The 24,000-nt window shown below is 56.3% G+C and overlaps 2 protein-coding genes across 2 annotated transcripts in view; both read right to left on the minus strand.

Annotated features, from left to right (window-relative positions):
- Positions 1-1,258: 1,258 nt before the first annotated feature.
- On the minus strand, positions 1,259-13,585 carry LRRC47 (leucine rich repeat containing 47). Its single transcript, XM_060013289.1, has 7 exons — positions 12,960-13,585; positions 4,583-5,041; positions 3,828-3,944; positions 3,084-3,199; positions 2,525-2,627; positions 2,179-2,268; positions 1,259-2,025 (listed from the first exon to the last, which is right to left on the minus strand). Exons 1-7 carry the CDS (start codon positions 13,572-13,574, stop codon positions 1,777-1,779), a joined length of 1,749 nt encoding a protein of 582 aa, XP_059869272.1. The 5' UTR covers positions 13,575-13,585; the 3' UTR covers positions 1,259-1,776.
- Positions 13,586-17,993: 4,408 nt separating this feature from the next.
- CEP104 (centrosomal protein 104) overlaps positions 17,994-24,000 on the minus strand; it is a 57,814-nt gene continuing 51,807 nt past the window's right edge. The window contains exons 21-22 of the mRNA XM_060013299.1: positions 21,360-21,450; positions 17,994-20,480 (exon numbers count right to left, since the gene is read on the minus strand). Coding sequence (XP_059869282.1) covers positions 20,365-20,480; positions 21,360-21,450 — 207 coding nt within the window. The 3' untranslated portion in view covers positions 17,994-20,364. The remainder of the gene's footprint in view (positions 20,481-21,359; positions 21,451-24,000) is intronic.

Below are 24,000 nucleotides of genomic sequence, written 5' to 3' on the forward strand. Positions count from 1 at the left end.
TCTCACTCTTTGCTGGCAAGAGGGTCCCAGGTCCTCAGCTTCCCCACAGACGCTTCCAACACGCACCTCCAGAAACCCCAGGAAGGACTCACGGGGAAGGAGCCGCGATGTTCCTTCTAAATGTTTTTATTAGAGGGTCGGCCGACAAAGAAAAAGAAACGTCACAGCGGTTTTCTGCTGTAAGTTGAATACGTTTCCAAACCTCACACGGAATCAAACTGCACCAGAGAAGAGCAGCAGGGCCGGCTGCTCCCCAACATCAAGGCGCCCCAGACGTGGTGCCACGCAGCCACCGAAGCCACAGCCTGGTGCCAAGAGGGCAGCTCAGCTGCGGCCCCAACCCGGAGCTCCCAGCAGGGCTTCGCCGTGATGCCCACGCCCACGTCAGCCGCAGCATCTGCGGCCTTGATGGCCCGAGGGTCGTGAAGTGACAGCCCTGAGCCGCCGATGCGCACAGATGTCAGGTAGGTTTGGGGAACACCGTCACCCGGTGTCCACTTCAGCCCAGTTAAGCACGGCTGCCCCAGGGCCAACGAAGGGCAGTCCTGGCAGTGACCAGAGAGCTGGGTCAGGGGTCAAGGCAGCCCCGCCATGTCCTTTGAGGAGGGCTGGCCGGGCCCTGGGGAACCCACGTGGTTGTACAGCAGGCCCGGCGTGTGGGGTGTGGGCCTCACGCGGGTCTGGCTCTGACCGCTACGCGCCTGGGTCCGGGGGGGGCTCTCGCATATGCCTGCCAGCCGCCTGTCATTTTGACAAAACACATAAACTGTCCTTTTCAGGTCAAAGACCATGGAACACGCGTTCACTCAACAAGAAAAAGGTGGCGGGTCAGTTTTTCCTGTGCCGGCTGCTCCTGGAGCAGTGAGGTCAGTGAACTGCCGACTCAGAGCTGGAAATACCTAGAATGCCAGATGCTGAGACCCCCTTGTCCGGCACATGCTCCATGATTCCTGGCATCAAACTCCCCATGCCTCCTCCAGTCACCGCCACCCCCGTCCTGGAGCAAGCTGACGACGGCTGACCGCCCTGTCTGAGCATGGAAGCCTGTTTTGCAGTGGGAAACCTGCACACTGACCTCCAGACGCAGGTGTGACACCTCACGGCCCTGGTGCTGGTTTACAGTCGACTGACGCCCCCGCCCTCCCCAAGTCCGGCCAGTGCAGCAGGCGGGTTGGGCCGTCGCTCCCGGATGCCCTGCCTCCCACCCCCAAAGCATCCTACAGCAGCAGTAAGAAAAATGATTTTGCCAATTCTAAGGTCACGTTAAAAAATGTTTTTATAAAAAGATTACGGTTTACAATAACTGGAAACCATGACATCCCACATTTCTAAGCTGCACTGCTGGAACCGTAGGACTTTAAAAGATATTGTATTGTAGAAAAATAACTGTGCAGCTCAGCAAAATGCATGTTGTTCAGCTTCTCAACTTAGAACTAAATATTCACACCAATTATAGTGTCCTTTCCCCCTGTGAATACAGTGATTTGCTGTGTGGCTACATGATTTCAGAACCCTTTGAGCAGTTAGTTCCAATATTCAAGTGATTTCATTAAAAGCACTGGCAGAGTCAATTCGGTGCTGTAAAGGTGAAATGACTTCAGCGCATGTCAACGTGGCACCCCCTACGACAGAATCGACTGGAAAACTGAACAGAGAATGCATATATCTTAAAAACTACCGAGGTGAAGGAATAATTTAATATCACCACACGAAAGCCCTGCAGAGCCAGTGCAGCTGACAGTGCCTCCCTGGGAGCCTGAGGCAGTGGCCCGGCCATCAGCGGAGCACAGTCACGTGGGCGGCGGCGAGGTCCAGGTCCGTCTTGGACGGATACACCACCTTCAGGTGGCCCTCCTCATCCACCACCCGGACCTGCTCCACCACCAGCGGGGCGCTCCCAGCCTGCTCAGCACCGGGAGTCGCCCTGGGGCCCGGGACTTGTCCAGGAATGGCATCGGCTTCGTGGTCGGAGAGGGAACCTTCGTCTTTGTTTTCCAAAGTGTACTTGTTGATTTCTGCCATTTTCTGCAAATGAAAAATATCTTTTCAACCGAGAGATTAGAGGCAACCCAGGGAAGACAGGCTGCCGTCACCCAGATGGCAAAGGGCAGTGGACGCGCCGTCTGTCCCACGGGGCCAGAGCCTCGGTGGGCAGGATGGGCGGGGCCGGACGCTCACCAGGATGAGGGCGTCCATGATGTCCTTGCAAATCTGCAGGCTGGCGGCGCTCGTCACTTCCAGAAACAGGTCACAAGTGGTTTTCTTAATCTTCAACAGAAATTAGAAAGATTTCAGGAAAGAATCAAGTTATCACAAGCAGACCCCAGCAACTGCAAGGTCTAATCTGCAGAAAACCCTGTAAGACGGTGTCACACAAATCTGGACTGTCGCCCGCCTGAGGGGAGACACACACCGGGGTGCGGCACACGTGGCGAGTCATGGGCAGCAGCGAGCACACACCGCCACACGCGTGAACGCGACACGTGATGCGGTCTCAAAGGTGCCAGACGCTGGCACCGCCCACCTTTGTCTTCTCGCTGTTTGTTATGGGCGGGAAAGAAATCACGTCGCCGTTTGCATCCACGAGGCACGGGTAATGCTCCTTCCCATCCAGCAGGTGAAGGTACCTGGGTGAGAAGAAATACCGATAACAGGCACAGCTGTGGAAACACATCTAAAGGCGAGTGGACGAATCGCAGTTCTCTGGACACAGTAGGTGTCAGGTCAAGGGCACGTGACACAAGCAAATTCAGAGGAGATGTTCGCAGGGCCTCCTCGGTGCCCGAGCCAGCCGAGCCTGACCTGGATCAAGCGCAGCAGGCCTGGCTGCCCCTCATCCGTGGCGCGCTCTCCCTGCGCACCTGGTGGGCATGCCGAGGGCCCCCCCTGAGACAACACAAGGCCTGCACTCCTGGCACCTGCTTCTCTGAAGCCACGCGACATGGGGCTACGATGGATCCTTCCCCCCCCCCCCCCCCCGCCAAGAACCCGAGAGGAGAGTGAACGAACGCTGGGGAGGTCTCCTGAGTTTGGGCAGCTGCGGGAGCGCCCGCAACGGCACAGGCTGATGAAAGGGGCCCCACCTGTGCAGGCCCGACACGTTCTGCCTCTTCTTCTGCTTCCTGTGCTCCTCCGCCTCCAGCTGCAGCTGCCGCACCAGGTCCTTGGCCTTGACTTCCCGGCGCCCCAAGGGGACGATCTACGGGGTGGATACCGCACGTTGGCCCGTCGCTGGGGGTCCCAGCGGGAGGCTTCTGAGAGCTGACAGTCCTCCAGGCGGACGTCCAGCGGGCTGAGGATAGAGGCTGTCCCCATGTCACGTGCAGATATACTGTGCCTTCAGAGGTCACCCCGGGGGCTGAATCTGAAACCCGCCTAATGCACAGCCGGGGCTCCACGCCTGTGGCTCTGAGGAGGCTGAGGGAAGAGATGGGGCCAGCAGCCGGAGCCAGCCCCCTGGGAACACTCCTCCGCCGGGAGCCCGAGGTGCCTCATGCGGAACCCGAGAGACCAGGAGCGGGGCCTTGGCAGAACTTACACTGTGGTCAACCCCAGATCAGGGGGTTTGCAACTGGGATATAAACCACAATTTCTGGTGAAAAGTTAGCGAGCAGGTGAAGGAAACCACTTTCAAATCACCACCTCCTTTGATGAGTTTACTTTTGAAAGTAACTGTCAGCACAACCTGTTTTATTTTATGTTCCTGCTGGGAGCAGAAAAGGGTCAGATTCTATCCAAAATGCTCTGACTCAACCACCTGCACGTGTATTTTTTGAAAAACACACAAGGAACACTCAAACTGCAAACACCGGGATGCGTGGCCTCACCCTGAGGTCTTCTGGGGGGCGGGCGGCATACAGCAGGGGCCCCCGGATGGCGCTGAGGTCGTGGGTTGCGATGGTGGCCACCGTCCTCTTCTCACAAAGGTCCTCGTGCAGCTTTGTCTGCAATACAAGTTCAAGGGCAGGCAGAGCTCAGTATGCCAAGGCCGGAGGGCAAGCCCCGCCACCCCAGCCCCCCCGGAGCAGCCTCCCCAGCCAAGTATTTATTTCGTGGAACCTCCGCTGGAAAGCTGGTATCTGCTTATCAGCAGAATTTCTTCTCGCCCTAACTCTACTGTGCAATGCTTGAGACTTCAAAGAACCCATCTCGAGCTAAAATTGATGACTGAATAAACAGAAGTGTGACTTCAAAAGAAACACAACCCCAGCAAGCGTTTCCTCCAAAGCACTGATCTTCCAGTTCCGAGCTCCTGGCTTGGCTTCCTCCCCGTAGGCGCGTACAGCCTCAGCCCCGCAGGCCACGCTCGGGGCTGCCCACGTGCAAGGATGTGCTTTTTGCTTTAAAAGCTGGGCAGACTTCACAGAACAAACTCTAAGTTTGTCTAGCTGAAACTTCACAAAAACTAAACAAGTCACCCAAGAACACGTTGGCAAGAGCTGACGATTTTAACTGCGCCGGGTCCCCTCCCCGCCCCGCCCCGCCCCACCCCACCCGGGCCGGCCGAGGAGCTCGGCAGGAGCGGTGGTCGCCCCGCCCACGGCCCGTCCTCCCCGCCCCCATCGCGGCCGCGGGCACCCACCTGGGAAGAGAGGAAGCGCTTGAGCGCGTTCCCGGGCTGCAGGTCCATGCCCCGCACCACGGCGCCCACGATGAAAGGCCGCACGTCTCCGACCCCGGGGCTCACCCTGACCGTCAGTGGGGCCGGGTTCTCGGCCACGTGCAGGACCCGCAGCAGCAGCCGGCTGGCCTCGTCCACCCACGCCTCCTCGCCCTCGCCGCACTCCCTCTTCCTCCGCTCCCGCCGCTTCCTCCGCGCCTCCTCCCTGTCGGGGCCCTCGGCCTTGCCCCGGCTCCGGCAGCCCCCGCGGCCCCCGGCGCGCAGGTACTCCAAGATGGACCTGGTCTGGCAGCCGCTGACCATCTTCTCCAGGCGCTTGTCCCGCAGCCTGTTCCCCCGGAAGTTGATGTCCTTGAGCCTGGGGCAGTCGGCCAGCTCTGCTGGGATCTCACTCAGCTGGTTGTTGGACAGGTCCAGCGTCTGCGAGGGAGACCGGGACGCATCAGACCCCCGGGACCCGCCCTCCTGCCGCCTGCCCCGCCTCAGCCCCACGCCTCTCCCCCAGCCCAGCGCCCAGCACGGATGCAGTGACCCGGGCTCCTCGGAGGAGAGGCGCGAGTGGACTGCCAGTCACCTCTATGAAGTGCTGGTCTTGCTTGTGCTGCTTGACCACCGTGTCCCTGTAGTAACAACCACGGCAGAATTTCCCATCGATGGTTAGGTTAGAGGGAAAAAAGACAAGGAACGCGGGGAATGTCTGGTTATAAACAAATAAGGACTTTACATGAGAAACAGGTTCCCCACAAAGTAGCGCTGAGACGTCTTTAATTAAATGAGCAAAAAAGCAAGAACAGAGCAAGAGTAACCAGCACGATGCTCTCGCGCTCTCGTATCCTGCGTGCGTGACAGACAGCGAATCAGCGTCAATGCTGGGACAGTCCTGGGCCCTTGGCGGTGACGCGGGAGGAGGGAGCGGGGGCTACTTCTCCTGCGCCGTAAGGAGGTTGGTGAAACCCTGTGGCCCGTGAAAAGGAACCTTCTGTGACTACTACTGAGGCTGCCATCAGTGTCGCTGACGCGGTGGAAACGGGCCAAGTGGCCACCTCACGTGGTGGGCAGAAGGTAGGGTCCTGTGCAGTGGGAGGGACTCGGCTGGTGGTAAGGAGGACAGGGCCCCTCCCAGGAGGCCCAGGCGGCACGCAGCCCTGCAAGTAAACGGCTTCTTCCTCGTTCTCCTCCAGGGCCCGTGGCAAGCTCTGGATGGGCCCCGCTCGGCTTCGCTTGGACCTGACATGGAGCCTGGGGAGAAACCCTATAATCTGGCTTGGTGGGAGTAAGCACAGGGGACTGGCATTTGGACAGCGAGGCAGTGACGGGTGGCAGGGGCCTCCCCAGGGGCTGCAGACCTGGGAGCGCTCGGGCAGGCCCCTCCTCACACTCAGGGAGCAGCACCCACAGCAGCGTGGCCAGCGAGGAGTCCTGGTCCTGATGGGGACACCTCGGCCCCGAATGACCACAGCTGGGCCGCAGCGGGTGGCAGATCTGTCATCAGCTGGGAGGGGGGCAGGGGCCCTGACTATCCACGAGATGCTGTCTGCTGTGGCTGGCACAGAGGGTGGTTTTAAGGGAGCTTCACAAACCCCGGTTATGAAGGAAACTCTGGCTCAGCAGTCAGGCTGCTGCGAGGCCGGAAGAACCAGGGTGGAGGAGGGGTGTGGCAGGTGGGTGCCCGACAGAGGGTGACAGAGGAACCTCCACGCGGCAGGACCGGAGGCTCAGGAGGGAGGGAGCAACTGCAGAGCAGACTTTGATCCTGCAGTCGACCCAGAAATGGAGAAAGAGAAGGTGAGCCTGACACGGTCTCCAGTCACCACTGGGGACCAAGCACTCAGTGGTCATGCGGGCTGTGGGTTAACCGGACGTCACACACCTGTCACCGTTTGGTGCCTCTCCAGGCCTCTCCCTGCTCTCAGGCGAGACTGGACAGGCGGGTAGATGGGCTGAAACGTGGCCCTTCCAGGCTTCTCTGTGTCCTGCCCCCCCCATGCTCACGCACACACACAGCCACCCGTGCACAGGACTTGGCGGTGCCCCCTGCACCCCAGCCTGGGGTCTGCTGGCCTCCTCACTCACTGCTGACTGGCAACATCAGCAGTGCTGAGCCCAGGGCTGCGGAGCTGCTCCCCCAGGACACGCCCAGGTGTCAGAACGCACCTGGACGGGAGGACGGGCAGGGGCCGCCTCGACCAGGTAACCCTGTGCGCACACTCAGCCTGGCCTGGGCCGGAAGAGCCAGGCCCCGCCCACTGGCAGGCTGTGAACAGCAGACCAGGGCCGGCATCTCAAGGTCGGGTTCGGACCTGCACGCCCAGCTTGGAGTCTCAAGCGCGTGAACTCCACTGGCAACTCTCACTACAGCGTGAAAACACAGCCGCCGCGGTGGAAGGTCTGTGCCTCCACGAGGAAGAGACCCACAAAGAGCAGCAGAGGAAGGGCCGGCAAGAGTGGGGGAGGGGGGCCCCCAGCCCCGACCAGAGCAGTGTCAGGCCAGCAGCCTGCTGAGGTGGTCTCCTCGGAAGACAGGTGCGGGGGTACTGGGGCGGGGGTCTGTCAGGGGCAACGATCGCCAAACACTGGGCATTTCGGAGCAGAGGGCAGTGGCAGCAGCCAGTGCCACAGACAGCAGCCCAGGACCTGCCCCGGGGCCCTGCGGGAGACAAACGAGGAGCAAGGGCAGGCAGCCAACAGGGCTCTGGGGGTGCCATGTCCAGCAGAGACAGGGAGATCACCGACGAGTTCAAAGCGGACCCCACAGCAGGACACGCCACCCGCCGCCAGGCACGCAGAGCCGCAGGTCCAATGGGGAGTGGAGTCCACAGGTTTCATGGCTGGAGCGTGAGTGCCGGAGGGAGAGCCTGCGGCTGAAGTGATGTCTGGATGGCGTAAAACTGCGCAGAGCAGGGGGCAGGGGCGGGAAACCCACAATCGCCGAAAGGAGAATGAAGTGAATTGAGTGCACGTGGAGGGGCCACCAGGCACCTGCCCAGAAGACACCCAGGCACTCCCTCCCTGTAGGTAACACAATAGTGACACCGGCCAGGCAGGGCCAGCCTCTGACCCTAGACTGTGACTCGACTGCTGGGCCGAGCTGCGGGGAAGGGACCCTAAATCCCTGGTTGTGAGACCCTACAGACACACACTCTACCCCTGGGGGTGTGGAAGGACCCCTCTGTTCCAGTTGATGGTGACCAGGCCGAGGGGACCTGAACCCACCATCTCCAACGGCAACTGAGAAAATAAGATGGAAGGATTTTTTTAATCAGTTTTTCATCACTGGACAAAGGTTTCATGGGCAAAGTTCCACTTCTCTGTGAAACGTGATTACGGGAGGAGTCCCATAAATGAGCGACGCCAGACGACATGAGAGGGCACAACTCCTGGCAGGGCTGGGGGAAACCCTGAGTGCCGTGGCCCTTCAGCTGATGAACGTGCTGTCCCGGAACAGTTCATAAATCTGGGGGCACATCTGGCCTGCCCGTCCCTCCAGCAGTCCCCGGTGGCAGTGCCGTGGGCCTGGGTAATGGTCACTTACAATGGGGGCATCCTGTGGCTGAACCCCATGGGTAACAGAAGCCCAGTGGGGAGAAGCCCAGCTGAGTGGGTCTGAGGTCAGGACAGTGGTGAAGCTGGCGCTCCAGGCAGAGGTAACTGGGGAGGGAAAGGACAGCTCTCCCTTCAGCTTCCATGTCCCCGGCAGCTGCAGTGGGGCAGAGGGTCCGCCCTTCACGGCTCCCAGGGGAGTGGGCACCAAGGAGCTCTCATGTGCTGTCTCCCGACTGGGAGGTGAGTGGGACAAGCAGGGGCCTGTGTGCTGTCACCTTGGGGGCCCCTACAGAACCACGCCTCCAGGTATTCGCCTCCTTGTGTGGCATCTCCCACAACTCCGCACTGAGCTCCACTTACTGAATCAGCAGGTTGCAGTGGATGTGGCGGGCTGCTAGGTCCAGGTCTGTGCCTCAGGAAGGCCTGGCAGCTCCTGCCCTTGTGCTCCAAGGAGCCCTGAGCCGCCATGTGAGAGGTCAGACTACCCGGCGGGGACGGGAGACGTCCCAAGATGACGTGGAGAGAGGAGTCAGCCACGCCAGCCACGCCAGCTGAGCCTGGCCCTGAACCCACGGCAGCTGACCGCAGCCACACGAGTGATCAACGGCAAGGCAGCAACAGTCCAGCTGGGCTGGCCCACAGTGAAGAACCGTGAGCAAACAAAACGACCGCTGTGTTAAGCCACAGCCTTGGCGCGGTGATGCGGCTGCAGAGGACCTGCACCAGTGCCATCACCGCGCTTTCTTCATGGCACCGTGGTCATCCTCAGAGGGGAGGAGATGGGCAGGAGCCCAGGGCGCCGCTACAAGACACTGAGCTGAACCCACACTTTCTGGTTCCCAGCGCAGCTGTCCGACTCCTGCTGTGCCCCCACCTCACAGGAAGGACAGAGAACACCTCTGTCCTCGGAGCGCCAGGGTGTGGAGCGATGCTGCTTCACCCAGTTCCAGCAGCCGTTCCTCATGAAGGCATCATTTTAGGAAAGGCCCCCAAAGGACATCTGAGTCCAAAAGGGGTTCCAAGTAGCTCTGACATGACACTCTCCAAGAAACAGGTCTCTTCATGTGAAAGAGATCGATGGAAGTCTAAAAATGGGGAACAGATGGACCGGGCGAGGGGGGATTGAGCAAGCAAGACGTTCTCTTCACCTGAAAGAGGGTGTTCCGGACACAATAAAGGCTACTTCACTGGGCGGGCACCCAGAGGTACTAAGAACGTTAACAAAACAAAACAAAACCCGAACTTGAATACTGCTAAGGCGTTACAGATGTGAAGAAAATATAAAAACTGTACACTCACACGACGCGATGTTACACTCACACGACGCACACGACGCGACGTCACACTCACACGACGTCACACTCACACGACGCACACGACGCGACGTCACACGCACACGACGCGACGTCACACTCACACGACGCACACGACGCGACGTCACACTCACACGACGCACACGACGCGACGTTACACTCACACGACGCACACGACGCGACGTCAAGCTACACATTTGGTACCTCTACCTTCTGGGAAACCAAGAGACGGATGAGATGGGTGATGGAGTAGAAAGGGCGAATATCATGTGTCACACCACAGCCCTGAAGGGAAGCTACAGCCCTGGGACCAGCATCCCAGGAGTCGGCGCCCACAGCTTCTTCCTGGAAATGCCAGCTAGCGCGTGTCACTCTGCAGGGTGGCCTCCTGTTTCTCTTAACTATAAACACACACACACGTACCCACGCACACAGATACACCCTGACGTAAAGACATCTGTAAAATGAGTTAGCAACATCTTAAGAGTAATTCCCGCTGCAAAGAGGTCAGTTGCTAAACTGCACACACGTTTTATTGTTTTAAAAAAGTCTGCATTGGGAACCTACCTCAACATCATAAAGGCCATATACAACAGACCCACAGCAAACATCATTTCAATGGTGAAAAACTGAAAGTATTTCCTCTAAGATCAGAGACAAGACAAGGATGTCCACTCTCGCCGCTATTACTCAACATAGTTTTGGAAGTCCTAGCCACGGCAATCAGAGAAGAAAAAGAAATAAAAGGAATACAAATTGGAAAAGAAGAAGTAAAACTGTCACTGTTGCAGATGACATGATACTATACATAGAGAATCCTAAAGATGCCACCAGAAAACTACTAGAGCTCATCAATGAATTTGGTAAAGCTGCAGGATACAAAATTAATACACAGAAATCTCTTGCACTCCTATACACTAACAGTGAAAGACCAGAAAGAGAAATTAAGGAAACAATCCCATTCACCATTCCAACAAAAAGAATAAAACACCCAGGAATAAACCTACCTAAGGAAATAAAAGACCTGTACTCAGAAAACTATAAGACACTGATGAAAGAAATCAAAGAAGACACAAACAGATGGAGAAATATACCATGTTCTTGGATTAGAAGAATCAATATTGTGAAAATGACTATACTACCCAAAGCAACCTACAGATTCAATGCAATTCCTATCAAACCACCAATGGCATTTTTTTTTTTTTTTTACAGAACTAGAACAAAAAATCTTAAAATTTGTATGGAGACATAAAAGACCCAGAATAGCCAAAGGAATCTTGAGGGGAAAAAACGGAGCTGGAGGGATCAGGCTCCCTGACTTCAGACTATACTACAAAGCTACAGTAATCAAGACAGTATGGTACTGGCACAAAAACAGAAATACAGATCAATGGAACAGGACAGAAAGCCCAGAGATAAACCCACACACCTACAGTCAACTAAGCTATGACAGAGGAGGCAAGGATATACAATGGGGAAAAGACAGTCTCTTCAGTAAGTGGTGCTGGGAAAATTGGACAGCTACATGTAAAAGAATTAAATTAGAACACTCCCTAACACCATACACAAAAATAAACTCAAAATGGATTAGAGACCTAAATTTAAGACCAGACACTATAAAACTCTCAGAGGAAAACATAGAAAGAACACTCTTTGACATAAATCACAGCAAGATCTTTTTTGATCCACCTCCTAGAGTAATGGAAATAAAAACAAAAATAAACAAAGGGGACCTAATGAAACTTAAAATCTTTTGCAAAGCAAAGGATACTACAAACAAGACGAAAAGGCAACCCTCAGAATGGGAAAAAATATTTGCAAACGAATCAATGGACAAAGGATTAATCTCCAAAATATATAAACAGCTCATGCAGCTCAATATTAAAAAAACAAACAACCCAATAAAAAAAAAATGGGCAGAAGACCTAAATAGACATTTCTCCAAAGAAGACATACAGATGGCCAAGAAGCACATGAAAAGCTGCTCAACATCACTAATTATTGGAGAAATGCAAATCAAAACTACAATGAGGTATCACCTCACACCAGTAAGAATGGGCATCATCAGAAAATCTACAAACAACAAATGCTGGAGAGGGTGTGGAGAAAAGGGAACCCTCTTGCACTGTTGATGGGAATGTAAATTGGTACAGCCACTATGGAAAACAGTATGCAGGTTCCTTAAAAAACTAAAAACAGAACTACCATACGACCCAGCAATCCCACTACTGGGCATGTACCCTGAGAAAACCATAATTCAAAAAGACACACATACCCCAATGTTCACTGCAGCACTGTTTACAATAGCCAGGTCATGGAAGCAACCCAAATGCCCATCAACAGAGGAATGGATAAAGAAGATGTGGTACATATATACAATGGAATATTACTCAGCCATAAAAAGGAACGAAATTGGATCATTTGTGGAGACGTAGATGGATCTAGAGACTATCATACAGAGTGACGTAAGTGTCAGAAAGAGAAAAACTAATATCGTATGTTAATGCATATATGTGGAAACTAGAAAAATGGTACAGATGAACCGATTTGCAAGGCAGAAATAGACACAGATGTAGAGAACAAACATATGGACACCAAGGGGGGAAAGCGGGGGTGGGTGGGTGGGTGGGATGAATTGGGATATTGGGGATTGACATATATACACTAATATGTATAAAATAGATAATAAGAACCTGCTGTATATATTAAAAAAAGTCTGTGTAAAAGGATGGCAATGAGGAGGAAGAAACAGAGGCCTGCCTCTTTAAGGACAGGAGCCTCTAGACTGGATTTAGGCCATGGTCACAGCAACTCCTGCCCTCTAGTCTCTTCCTCAACAGACTTACTGGGCCCTTGTTCCAAGTCGAGCATTCTGTTGGGACCTGGGGTCCCCGGATGAATAAAATAAACAAGCAGTCCCTGGACAAGAAAGCCTAGACAAAACCCCAACCTATTTGCTATGTACTTTTGGCAACCCCTTCCGGCCTTCTGTAAGACAGGAATAACCACCCCTGCCTTGGCAAGCCGTTGTTGGGGTCAAGTGAACTATCACATGTGAAATCACACGCGCGGCCTTACGCAAATTCCAGTCATTTCACATGTCCACGTCCCGCCTGGGTGGCCCTACGTACAGGGCTCACCCAGTCTTTTCACAAACATTTGGAGATGCAAAAATTTAGACACCCGTCCCTGCTGTTGACCTGCTTCCGACCTGAGCGGGAAGCCCAGTTAGTCCACGATCACGAAACAGTGTGTTGCATGTTAAAGCCCAGTTGTGAGCAGAGTGTGCGGGGCGAGGCGAGAGGACCACCCGAGGACGGAGGCCAGGCTAGTGCGAGGGGACCCGGGGGTGGGCCGGCTTCTCAGAGATACCGACGCTGCGGTGGCCCTTCCCGGCCGAGTTGGGACGGCTCAGCACCGGGAGAAGACCCCCGTCCGTGGCTACCACAGGGCCCGCCCCGCCCGCCCCGCTGACCGCTGACCTTGAGCGAGGCCAGGTGGGCGATTTCGGGGCTGAGCTCCCGGAGGCAGTTGTCGGCGGCCGCCAGTTCGCTGAGCAGCGGCAGCGCGCCGGGGCGGAAGAGCGCGGCGGGGAAGGCGTCCAGGCGGTTGCCGGTGAGGTTGAGGGTCTGCAGGCGCGGCGCGCAGCGCGCCAGGTCGGCGGGCAGCTCGCGCAGCCGGTTGCCACTGAGGTTGAGGCTCTGCAGCTGCGGGAAGCCCGGCGGCTCGGCGGGGCCGAGGCCCTGGCCCGGAGGCAGCGCCTCCAGCGCGTTGCCTGACAGGTCGAGCACGCGCAGCGCGGGCAGCGGGCCGAGCTCAGGGCTCAGGCCGGGCCCCAGCGCGTTGCGCCGCAGCACGAGGCTGTGCAGCTGCGGGAGGCCCTGAGCCAGGCCCGGGCCCGGCTCGCGCAGGCTGCCGCAGCCGCTCACCTCCAGGTAGTGCAGCAGCGGCAGCGTGAAGAGCCGCGGCGGCAGCCGCCCGCCCGCCGCGCGCACCCGCTGCTCCAGCCCGGGCCCGGTCAGCAGCAGCTCCCGCCGCCGCTCCCGCTCCGCCAGCTCCAGCTCCGGCCAGGCCTCCGACACCGCCGCAACCGCCATCGCGCCGCCACTCCCGCAGCCCCTGCCGGGGCGCTTCCGGGGCACGCGGCGCCACTTCCGGTATGGGCCGGAAGGAGTCGTCGAGAGCTGCGCGGACGCTAGAGCGCCTTAGCGAGGGCCATAGAGGAGCCCGGTGGGGCGTGGCTTGAGGCTGTCGCCGGCGGGGTTGGGGTCCTCACCCGTGGGCGTGTGGGTGGGCTCCCGGAGCGCCCAGGCCCACGTGGGGCCGTGAGTGCTGGGCCTCCGGCCGAGTCTTCCTGCCCGCGAGGATGTCGGGGAGCAGCGGGGACGGCCCCGCACGCCGTGCTCTGTGGTCTCGGCCGAGCCCCTAAGACAAGGCCGGAGAGCGAGTCTGCGGACGCGTCCGCCTCACGGACCTGAGGGAGACGCCCGGGAACGTGGTGACTCCCAGGTGGCCTAGAATTCAGGCTAAACGCCGTCTGAAGGGGAAGGGGGAGGAGATGAGTGGTTCTTAGGGGAGATGAACGGTCCCTAAGAGGACAGACGGGCGGAAGGACCGTGTGACAACGGGTGTGTTATCACTTCTAGTCCCTCCGGGTCTGAGCCCGTCTTCCCTGGGCGGTGCGCTCCCGGGAGGGGGTCTCTGACGGCTGAGTTCCTTTGGGAGGATGTGTTTAGGCAGAAGGGGAGTTCAGACAAACCTCTCCCCGCGTTTACACAGCTCAGAATAGTCAGTATACCGAGGTGGTACATTTCGGGGTGGTATGATCTGAACTCCTAGTCATATTTCGGGGTGGCATCGTCTTCTACCCTTCAAAAACCTAACCAAGCTCCTCTTCGTAATTTCCCATCCGCTGGCTCCCTCTCCCTGCCCTGTGGCTATAACCCCCCAGCCGCCCTGTATTCAGAGTTGAGTTCACTGTCCCCTGCTGCAATCTTGCATTAAGTCTTCCTTGCTGGTTTTTAACAAGCATACAGAGCACTTTTCTTTTTTTTCTTTCTTTCTTTTAGAGGTTAGTGATTTGTGTATTGGAATCACCAGGAAGTTACAAGTGACTGATGCCGCAGTCCCTGGGCCAGAGATTCGGGCCTAACGGGCTGGGCTGCAGCACGGGCATGGGGGTGTTACAAGCTCCCCACGTGTTCTGTTGGGTCCGCAAGGTTGAGGGACTGCTAGGGATCAGATCGTTTCCATGTGTTAGGACGCACTAATCAGGGCTGTTCGGAGGAGGAGGGTGGGAGGAATAGTGCTGAAGTCGGCTGTCCTGTTCTCTGCCCCTGTTTGTAACTCCTCACCCCAGCAGGCTTTTAGTTTTATTTTGTTTTGAAATGCCTGAACATTGTATTGAAGGGTGATGTACATCCAGAAAAGTGTGCACATAGCATAAGTGACTTTTGTCCAGACTGAGCACATCCGTGTAGCCATCACGCAGAACAAGAAACCAGTGGTCACCAGTCGCCCCAGACCCCCCTTGTGCCCCGATATTGTAGTTTGGCCGGTTTTTGCATTTCGTGTGTAAGGTGCAGGGCCGGCTCTCGGTGCCTGGCCTCTCGCCCCATGTCATGCCTCTGGGAGTCATTGTGTGTGGGAGGTACTTGCGGGTTGTTCGCCGTCTGGCATTATAAGTGCGTTGTGACTGTACCATGTTTATTTCTAGCAGGGCCTTTGTGCTGCCCTGACTTTGCCCCCGTCAGCGCCAATGACCCCACACAGGAAACACAGATTTTTGTCTCGGTTGCTGTTGTGACCAATTCCATCTGTGAAGGGCAGGCAGTGACTGTCCCCAGGCAAGGCTGGGAGAGGTGAGAATGGGGCCCTAGGACCTCTTCCACCTGTGCCTTCTGAGCCGGCTTCCGCTGCCCTCTGCGCGTTCTCCTCAGTGATTTCTTGGAAGGCAGTACACACATGCGTGATATCAGTGGCTTTCGGTTCCTGGGACCTGGGTGGTGTCTTGCTTGCTTAGTTTCTCGTGGTAGATTTCTGGGCCGCTGTCCAGCAGCTCATGCTAACACACATCATCTTGACAGGCTATGAGAGTAGTAATAGTTTTACAGTAGCCAACACTGGAAACAACCAATGACCGTCAACAGGAGAATGGATAAATAAGTTGTGAGACGTTTCTTCACATGCATGACCACGTGGAGACCGTGTCTGAGCTGCACGCAGCAGCACGAATGACGGACGGTCAGGGTCGTGATGGGGAGGGAGGAAAGCAACTCACACCGGGATACACGCGGTATGATGCCACGTGCACAGCTTAAAGATATGTCAAACTCAAGATTCTTTTGTCTAGGGATACATGCCTGTGCGGTGTCTGTGAAGACAGCCGAGGTTGGTACTGCAGACAGTGCGGCCAGACCCCAGGGCCACCACCGTCTCTTCTTGGTCGGCCTGCAGGGTGCAGCCGTTGCATCCAGACCCCCTCTCCATCCCCTTCCGTGCCCCAGTCTCAGTCCCCATTGCTGTCCCCGCCCTGGTCCCGGACCATGTCTCCACCCGGCTGAGGCTGGGAGCTGGAGGCCCTGGACACCTGGCAGTGCTTGCCCTCCTGCCACTGTCCCAGCCTCCCGGGTAATTTGACTTAGGATCCCTGAATTTGGTAAACAGCATTCCCAAGCGTTGTCTCCTTACCCCGTGGGGGGAGAGAGATCTCCATCTAGAACCCTAGCAGTGGTTCCAGCAGTGCCTCCCACCTTCAGCAGGACACTGCTCCCGTCCATTGCCAGGACTGGTCCCGGGACACCAGGAGGCACCGAGAAGGGGTGGCCAGGTGACCAGTGTGGAGGCGGCGCTAGGACACTCCTGGGGAGTCCTCAACCTTCAGGACGAGGGCCATGAAAGGGGGCTTTAGGGATGAGCTAGGCCCCGGGACACCTGCTCACAAGGGCACCCACCCTGCTGCTCAGTCTGACCTCACTCTCTTCCCCGCTCTCCCTGCTGGGACATCTCTTGATGGGGAGGGGCCGCACGCCTCCCCTGCACTTGAGAGCTCAGAGACTGGGGGTGGGGAGGGGGATGGTGGCGCCCTTCCTCCTGCGGCTGGCTCCTCCCCGCCCACACTGGGAGGCACCCCTGGGGACCTCAGAGGCCAGAAGGAAGCTCGGGGAGATTTTGAGGCCAGCCGGGCAGGTGGCGGCGCCACACCTTCCGTCTCCCCCCACCCCTGCAGGCTCATCACCTTCCCCGCCTGAGATGAAGGGGTGGAGGCTGCCTGCGGGGAACTGCTCTGTGCTTGGGCGCAGGCTCGCAGAGGGCGTGTGCTGGGAACCAGGCTCAGCACCTCCCCCTCAGCTCCATTCCGGGGTGTGGGGGGAAACCGAGGCAGAGACAAGCAGATCTTGCCTCCAGTACCCCGAACCTGCTCCCGGCAACCCTCACCGCAGGGTGGACAGAGGCGCAGAGCACAGGGTTCACATCTGGGCACGCTGCCTTCCGGTGGTGAGGGCTTGGGCTCTGACCCAGTTTCCCTGCCCGCAGTGGACGGTGGGACCAGCTGCCCTGCAGGTCCCCTGACCCTTCCAGAACACGCACGTGGGGGCGTGGGGCGCTCCACTGAATTGCTCCCGTCCGCCCTGCGGCAGCGGCTCCGGGGGTCACCGCCCCGGTCGGTCACCTCCCGACCCCAGATCCGGGAGGCTCAGCTCCTGCCCAGGTCTTTCCTGCCCCTGGTGGCAGCAGGCTGGGTGGAGACCCCAGCGCTCCGAGGATTCGGGGCACACGCTGCTCCAGCAGGCTCTTGTTTTTTTAGCACTGGGCTAGTTTTTAAGAGCAAATAAGCAATGGCACTAACGAACACCTAGTTGAAAGTAGCGCACTGAAATCTCTCGGGGTGTCTGACACTAGCAGGTGGAATCACTCTCTTCCCTTTGGACAGCGAGCTCTTTCCTCCCACGTTCTCCAGAGCACACACGCACACACCCCGCCTACCAAAGTAAGATAAGTAATTTTGCTGTTTAAACTGTAATGCTAAGTTTTAAGTTTATATGTGTGTGTGTGTGTGTGTGTGTGTGTGTGTGTGTGTGTGTGTATATATATATAAAGGAAAAAACTATAACTTCAAAATGGAAACTTATAAAACCATCAAAGGTAATAAAAACTTAAAACCACTCTACAAATCAACAGAGAAAATACTGTATTTTTACTTATTTGAAAAGCAAAATAGCTTTGTTGGCTGGTAAAAATGCCCTTTCAAAAGGGATAAAAAACACAGGAAGAGACTATAAAGTATAAACCTCTGATGGGCACAATTGGAGCATTTATAAAATATTCTCATTTTATTCCATGGGATAAAATTGGTAAAGAACTTTCTCTAATTTATATGTAGCTTAAAATCGTTTAGCTTCTTCAGGAGTAAACCCACAAATAACTTATTTTAGGAACCACACTCTCTCCTGGCAACCTAATACCCACTGCCCCTCTCTAAGCAAATCTCAGCAACTCCCTGGCATTTCAGGGCTGAGCTACACCTGCATGTTTATGAAAGGAAATGTAACTTACCGATTGCTTTTTAATTATAATTTTAAAATGAAAGTGACAAGACATTTAGTAATCTTTTTATTATATTCATATACTCGGTGAATTAACGCCTAAGCCCTCAAACAACAACAAAAATATATTACTTAGATATTTTACAATTTTGGTACGTGAAATAAAGACAAATAGAAAACTATGTCAAAACATTAAAAAGTTGCAAATTTTCATTAAAAGTGTTTACGCTTGTACTCTAATGCCAAATTTATAGATACAATTCTTTTAAATTAGAATATTTTGAAATATGAAAATAATAGAAATAAATATTGTTAAGTATCCACAACATATTCATGAGTGAAATTTCAGTTAAGTACTGTTCCAAGTTTAGATGTTTATGAATGGCGAAGGGAGCTGATAGTTCCTTTTTAGTTTTCTATCCTTTATTCTTGGGCCCTTAGTAGTATATATATAACTCTGTAAAGATTTTAATAGCCACTGATCACTGCCAGGAATCATCGGAATAGAAACACATGATTCTTCTGTAACCAGCAAGACTGATCTGTTTTAAATGTACTCAATTTTGTCAATCACTAAAAATTAAGTAATTTTACAAATATCTTCTTTATGTTACAATACATAGAAAACATTAACTGTATATTTCTTAAAAGTTTTGATTGGAGAGAAAAGAATCATTTCTTGGTTAACTTTTCTCATTGTTCTGTTTAAAGCAGTGTTCTACCTGTACTTCACTCTCATGGGTGAGAGACCATGGCAACATCTTTTTGAAACCAGGAAGGCTCATTTTATAATTATCTTGGCATCTGTACTCTGCTCTCTCTAGTAAAGTTTTATGTTATTTCTCCCCCCATACTTTTACGTTTTTTTATAGAGTATATTTTTGAAGGTAATTCTCTTGGTCACTCTTATTCCGGCTCAGTATTCTGAGTCAACCATATGAGAAAGCATTAGCCTACCAAAAATGGAAATTGATCGACTAGTACCAATTCATGGTCACTAACATACCCAGGGAGCACATCACTCAAATAACTATTAGTTTTTAAATATATATTTTGTTATTTTACATGGTTGGGAATTAAAAATATTCTTACACTAACGGTGTAGTACAAGTTTCGTCATCCTGGAAGCCTGCCTGGATCATGCTCAGGAGGAAAGCACACCCTGGGCACGGGGCCGGGTGGGGCAGGGAGGGCCATCTTCTTTCGGTCTCTAGTGGGCTGGGCACCTGGGGAGCACAGGCGTGGACGAGAAGGCGGCCTTTCCAAGCACGTTCTGGACAGACACTGGCTCCCCCACAGCTACCTGGCTCTGAAGCCAGGTGAGCCACTGCCATGGGCTGGGAAGGTTGGTTGGCGGCTGGTCAGAAGACTGGATTCTGAGGTTTGGTTTCATCATTTTAAGTGGTTTTTGGTGTTGAAAGTATCATACAAAGTGTTTGAGAAAAGTGAACATACAGTTGCAATTCCCACGCGGATCCGAGCGGGACAGGATGACGGGCTGAGCAGAGGCTCGGAGGCTCCTCTGAATGTTACACAGAGTGGGAGTCGCTCTGCCTGCCCCAGAGGTTTAGGAAAGGGCTATTTCGACGGACACACCTGCTCAGGTGAGCGCAGGATCATCGGGGAATGTCATCTCCTATTTTTCTAGGGCTTCATGCGTGTAAAGAACTTGAAGCCCCCTGAGGAAGGGTCTGACGTGGAGCCGCCAGCATTAACCTCCACTCCGCCTGGTGTGGGCGCCGATGGGGGGGTCAGGCGGGCTGCGCTCCGAGCATCTGGCAGGCGAGAGCCGAGGGGGCCGGGCCGGGACCTTAACTTCTTGACCTCGACCTTACTTCTTGCTGCCGTGGACATGCAGGCTTTGCAGGCTGACGGCCCCCCCTACCCTGGGGAGGAGGGGCACAGGGGGACTGCCCCCCCCATCCCATCCCATCCCATCCCCCGGCCTGGCGAGCCCTGCAGACCTTCCACCACGGCTGAGAGAGACCCACATGCAAGAGGTTTAGAGTGAGGGCTTTATGGAAATTGCTCCAAGCAGCCGCGCAGAGGTGCTGCGCTGGGCCTGTCCCTCCGCATGGGCCGCTCGGCGCTGCTCCTCCAGCAGGACCGTCTCCTGTGGACCCCGGGCCCTGGGGGGTGGAGATCTGCGAGCCGGAGCCATGGGGAGATCAGGGCCTCACTCCGGATGCAGGGGCCATGGTCGGGACGGGCGCAACCAGGAGCCTGGGGGCAGCAGGGGCGGAGCGGGGGTTGCCACGTCTAGAGATGCTTTGAGGTGACACGTCCACGGCTGGGGAAGCTGCTCGCTCCCTTTGGAGACGAGGGAGCAGATGCGGTGCTGTCACCGCTTCGTGTACGTCCTGCCGGAGCTTCTACTCAGGCCCCCCTTGGGGGTGGGGATCTTGCTTCCGACCTTGGATCCCGAGGTCCCCGACTTGGCTGCGGCTGGGCCTCTACCTGCAGTGGACACACAGAGCACAGGGGACAAGCGTGAGCCAGGGCGCAAAGCCGCGGTGACAGTGCGAGTGGCCCGGGGTCGCCAGACACGGGGAGGATCTGAGCACGAGGGGCTGGGACGCTCCTGGTCACTCAGCCCACAGGTGGCTGGGCTGGACCGGCAGATGTGAGAGGGGGCTGGGCGGGCCACCCTCGAGGATGCACATGCGACGGCAGGAGAGGAAGAAGAGTGAGCCAGAGGAGGAGCCTGACGCACGGTCAGAGGAAAGAACTGAGCCGCTTACCTAATTTTCAGTTTCAAACAGCTCCCGAAATGAAAGACCAGCAGCCATGTGACCAGGGCCGGTTACCCGGCTAGGAGGCCGGGGTGGCTCCCCCAGCACCCCTGGTCCTCACACGTGTGCATGCGTGCGTGCGCGCGTGTGTGTGCGTGTGTGCGTGTGTGAGGGGCGCAGCTCCTGCAGGTGCCTGGCGCTGAATGAGCACGAGACACATTTCCTCATGTTCTCGTTGATCACATGGCCCCAAAATAAAGTCATGTATCCAAGGTCAAGAATAATTTTCTAATGAAAAACAGCACTCTTCTGTAAGGCATTCTAAACCCTACAGAAAGCAGCCAGAACTGGGATTCAGAAGTCAGGTTGTGGCGCCGCCTACGGGTCTCCTACTGAACCCCCAGTTTCCGGACACTGGTACCCACGGTGCGGAGGGACACGAGACCCGGGGTGCGCCTGCGAACACCCGCGGTTTGGTTTCTCAGCTCTGTGAGTGGGGAAGCAGGACCACGTGGAGGGGCTTCGGCCAGAGCTGGTGCTGACGACATGATCACCCTACTTCTTCGGGACCCAGAGACAGGGCCGAGGCCGGGCGGATGCTTACCTGGCGGCAGCGTGGGCGCCTTGCGTAGCACGTGCGTCCGGCGCAGGTTCACTGTGCAGCCCGTGGGGCCCATGAGGTGGGCCTTCCACGCCTGAAACGAGAGGCAGGTGGAGTGGGAACCAGGCCACCAGAGGGGTGGCGATGCGCTGCGGCTGCGGGCGTGGGTCCTGAGCTCTGTGCGTGTCCTGCCTTGGAGCCCCCTGTGCTGAGTGCACGGCCGGAGCACCCACGTATCTTGAGATGCTGCCCGCACTTCACACCTCTCCCAGCTCTCATCACCGCTGAGCAAACATGCCAAGACCGCCGTCACGCGGGTGCGCAACGTGCGACGGTCCAGGGGCACAGGGTGCAGGGGCTGAGGTGGCCCTGCTGGACAGCCAGCAAGGAAGAAGGGCCCTCGGTCCTACAATGACGAAGAAAAGAATTCTGCCAGCACCTGCGATGGGCCAGGAAGTGGCTCCTTTCCCTGCCGAGCCACAGATGAGAGCGCAGCCTGGATGACACCTCGAGTGCAGCCCTGGGAGACCGCAAGCAGAGGACCCAGCCAGGTCGTGCCTGGACTTCTGACCCACAGAAACTGTGATAGAACAACGGGTGTTTAAGCTGCTCGGCGGGTGGTGCCACGTTAAGAAAACACGGAGAAAGCAGAGGAGAAGCAGCACAAGCCTGCCAATGCGTCTCTGCAGTTGACTGTGAGTCAGATGCCATCCCCTCAAGGCAGACGCTGGGGGGCTTGGGGGGAGGGCAGGAGGGGAAGGAGGCCACTGCCAATGTCCGCGCTGCTCAGAGCAGGGAGCCGACTGGTCTCCAGAAGGAGGGGCTGGTCACGTACGACAGTAATAGTGTAAAGGTGACAACGACAACAAAAGCTCAAAGGCTCCTAAATTCTAAAAATACACAGGGAGAGAGAAAAAGTGTGGGCATGTGAGAGCAGCTCACATTTAGGACTAAAATGGATAAACCATAAAAAGCCGCTCGCTCTGTAAGAGGAGGGATGGTGGGCAGGGCAGCAGCTTCTGTCGGGTCTTCCCTGAGTAAGTCTCATTTGACAGACTTTGGAACCGTCTAAGTATCTCATGTAATTGTAGAGCTTGTGTTTGAAAACCCCTGGGACTTGAACACAGACTGAAACAATGAGGCTGAACTGTTAACAACTGGCGACACAAGCACGTGGAGCAACTCCTGTGACCGTGAAGCAGAGATGCTTTTGTCCCACGTCTCCAGAAGGAGGCACGGGAGGGACACAAAGAGCTGGGACAGCACGCGTCCAGCAGCATCTCCCTGCCTGCAGCACCCACACCGCTGCTCTGAGCCCCCGCCAAGGGGAACGTGGGTCTGAGCAACGCACTCTGACGGTCCAGCGGGCATCTCTGGGGGCTGTGGGCACTGATTCTTGGGAGGGAAGGAAGGACACACAGACGTGCGACGCCAGAGGTTCAAGAGACCCTTACAGCTCAGACTCCGAATCAGGAACGTCACCATGAACTTTTTTTTTTTTTTTTTTTGCGGTACGCGGGCTTCTCACTGTTGTGGCCTCTCCCGTTGCGGAGCACAGGCTCCGGACGCGCAGGCTCAGCGGCCATGGCTCACGGGCCCAGCCGCCCCACGGCATGTGGGATCCTCCCGGACCGGGGCACGAACCCGTGTCCCCTGCATCGGCAGGCGGACTGTCAACCACTGCACCACCAGGGAAACCCCCACCGTGAACTTTTGATGGATTTATCTCAACGTTTTCCCCGGCTCTGTCCGCAAAGAGGCCCAGAATGGTACCGAACCAGGAGCAAGGAGCACCCGAGGCACCCGAGGGGGTCCTGGAACGTCATTTCCACTGCAGGGAACCAGGAACGGAAGGCTCGGTGGGGCACCTTGTTGCGACGGCCAGGAGGCTCTGAGTCCCCTGGGCCACCGGCAGCGCCAGGAGCCTGTCTGCAGAGGCTCTGATGGCCAGAGATCGGTTCGTTCACGCACCACTAAGCACAGCGATGCCAACAGCTGAACACGGCAGACAGTTTTAAGCCGTGAGTTCCTGATGGTGCTAAGATCCAACAAGCAAATAAGCCACCACTGGAAGATGCTGGGGACCCAACCTGTCATTCTGAAAACCAGTCAACGATGGAAGAGACCTAAGCCTTCACCGTGCCTTCCCCACACACGGCCCGTGAGGAGGCACGTGGTTCCCATGCTTGTCTGTGTTACGTGTGTGACGTTTTCTGAGAGGGAGAGAGGATGAGCCCTGGACGGCCGGATGGCCGGGGCGCTGAGGGAGCAGCGGGCGGCCGGGCCCACCATCCGGCACGGTGGGGCGTCGCTGGGTCTGAGCCATCCTATTGGCACCACAGCCCCAGGGCTGGGACAAGGGACCCCGCAGTGGACGCAGTGGGTGGACCGCAGGTGGCCGCGGCTGAGGGGCTCAGGGCAGGAGAGGCTGGGCCTGCTGGGCCCCGCGGGAGCTCAGCACGCAGGGCAGCGCTGGCGTCGTGTGAGCCAGAGTGATCAGGCTGACACCAGAGGACGGGGCGCGTGGAGGAGAGGGTGGGAGACCCTGGCGCCCCCCAACTAGGCCGCTGTGTCACCCGCGTGGCTCACGCTGGGAGCGGGCGGAGTGCTGGGCACCGGACACGAGGTAGGATTTCCAACCTGG

The sequence above is a fragment of the Delphinus delphis genome, chromosome 1 (genome assembly GCF_949987515.2).
Source record: "Delphinus delphis chromosome 1, mDelDel1.2, whole genome shotgun sequence".
NCBI lineage: Eukaryota > Metazoa > Chordata > Mammalia > Artiodactyla > Delphinidae > Delphinus > Delphinus delphis.